This window comes from Aplysia californica, unplaced genomic scaffold (assembly GCF_000002075.1).
Source record: "Aplysia californica isolate F4 #8 unplaced genomic scaffold, AplCal3.0 scaffold00945, whole genome shotgun sequence".
NCBI classification, from domain to species: domain Eukaryota; kingdom Metazoa; phylum Mollusca; class Gastropoda; order Aplysiida; family Aplysiidae; genus Aplysia; species Aplysia californica.
In genome coordinates, this window is record NW_004798215.1 from 104087 (window position 1) to 105512 (window position 1426).

At 39.1% G+C, this 1426-nt stretch overlaps 1 protein-coding gene across 1 annotated transcript in view; it reads right to left on the reverse strand.

The window, feature by feature from the left end:
- Positions 1 to 1426, reverse strand: part of LOC101856848 (transmembrane protein 94) — a gene marked incomplete in the record, with an annotated part of 40309 nt that overhangs the window by 28290 nt on the left and 10593 nt on the right. Inside the window, 1 exon segment of the mRNA XM_035973000.1 lies at positions 142 to 319. Coding sequence (XP_035828893.1) covers positions 142 to 319 — 178 coding nt within the window.

The following is a 1426-nucleotide window of genomic DNA, read 5'->3' on the forward strand; positions in this document are numbered from 1 at the left end:
GAAACCCTCCAAAGGAACGACATGATGATCCAAACAGCAACACACTAGAACACGCACGACATCTACATCTCCCATTGCCACCTTGCAGTATAAGTGGATGAATAAAAGAAATGAGGAAAAAAAAAAAAAAGAAAAGTTCACCAGACTGAGATTTTGTCTTCTTCCTCTTCCTGATCTTTTTGTCTTCCTTTGCAGTCTTATCCTCATCCTCATCATCATCAGGCGGAGCACGTTTCGGAGCAGATGAGAAGAAAATAACTTTCTCCGCAGACGGATTCGGCCACGACAAGATCCCCTTTTTGTCCACACAGCACAGCGCCTAGTCACGAAATATAGACACATGTCTGAGTCAAAATATAGACATACGATTTTACTGCAAGTTCATATTGTAAAGGTTGTAACATAAATACACAAGTCACAAAATACAGTCATAATGTAACTACACAAGTCACAAAATACAGTCATAACATAACTACGCAAGTCACAAAATACAGTCATAACATAACTACGCTAGTCACAAAATACAGTCATAACATAACTACGCAAGTCACAAAATACAGTCATAACATAACTACGCTAGTCACAAATACAGTCATAACATAATTACGCAAGTCACAAAATACAGTCATAACATAACGACGCAAGTCACAAAATACAGATACACATATTACTGCAAGTTCATAATATCCTAAAGGTCATAACACAAACTGCCCAAGTCATTTTTTCTCGCTTTGAGACCTAGGTCAACTTTATGACTAGGGAAAAAGCCCCCCAAAAAGTACAGTCAAAATTGTCCAAGACAGCAGCCACCCATTGTCTAAAGGAACAGTGGTTGTCTGAGACAGCTGGATATATTGGACACTGTCATTATTCCACTGAAAAAATGCAAGGGGGGAAGTGGGAAGGGATTTTTTTTTTGCACAGGTGAATGTCTTGAACAGGTGGCCGTTAGAGCAGGGCTGGCTGTGGTTGAAAGAACAAAGCAACTGCTAAACATTACACCCTTTTGTTTTAGCAGAGGTTTTACGGCGCTCGCAACTGCATAAGGTCATATGAATGCTAGAAGATTAGAGGTGTTACAAGAGAGTAACAAACATTAAAAAAGGAAACGGGGAGATAACGATGATAGATGTTTGATAGGAAAGAAGAAACAAACCACACCAGAGCACCCGCCAACCACCAACGCATAACACCCTGTCATACGTCACTTTTCAAGATGGCGTATGGCAGCGTCTTACACTAAGCAGTCAAAAGAAAGTTTCTGGTTTATACAACAAATAAAAGAAATTTCCAGACACGACAAATAAACATACATGTAGCGGGCTGACAAAGTTAACTACTTCTCGAATTCGAGTCCTAAGGAAATAGATGCATCACACTTATAGGCGAAGTTTTTACAATTTATAAGTATGAAATAATAAAGAGT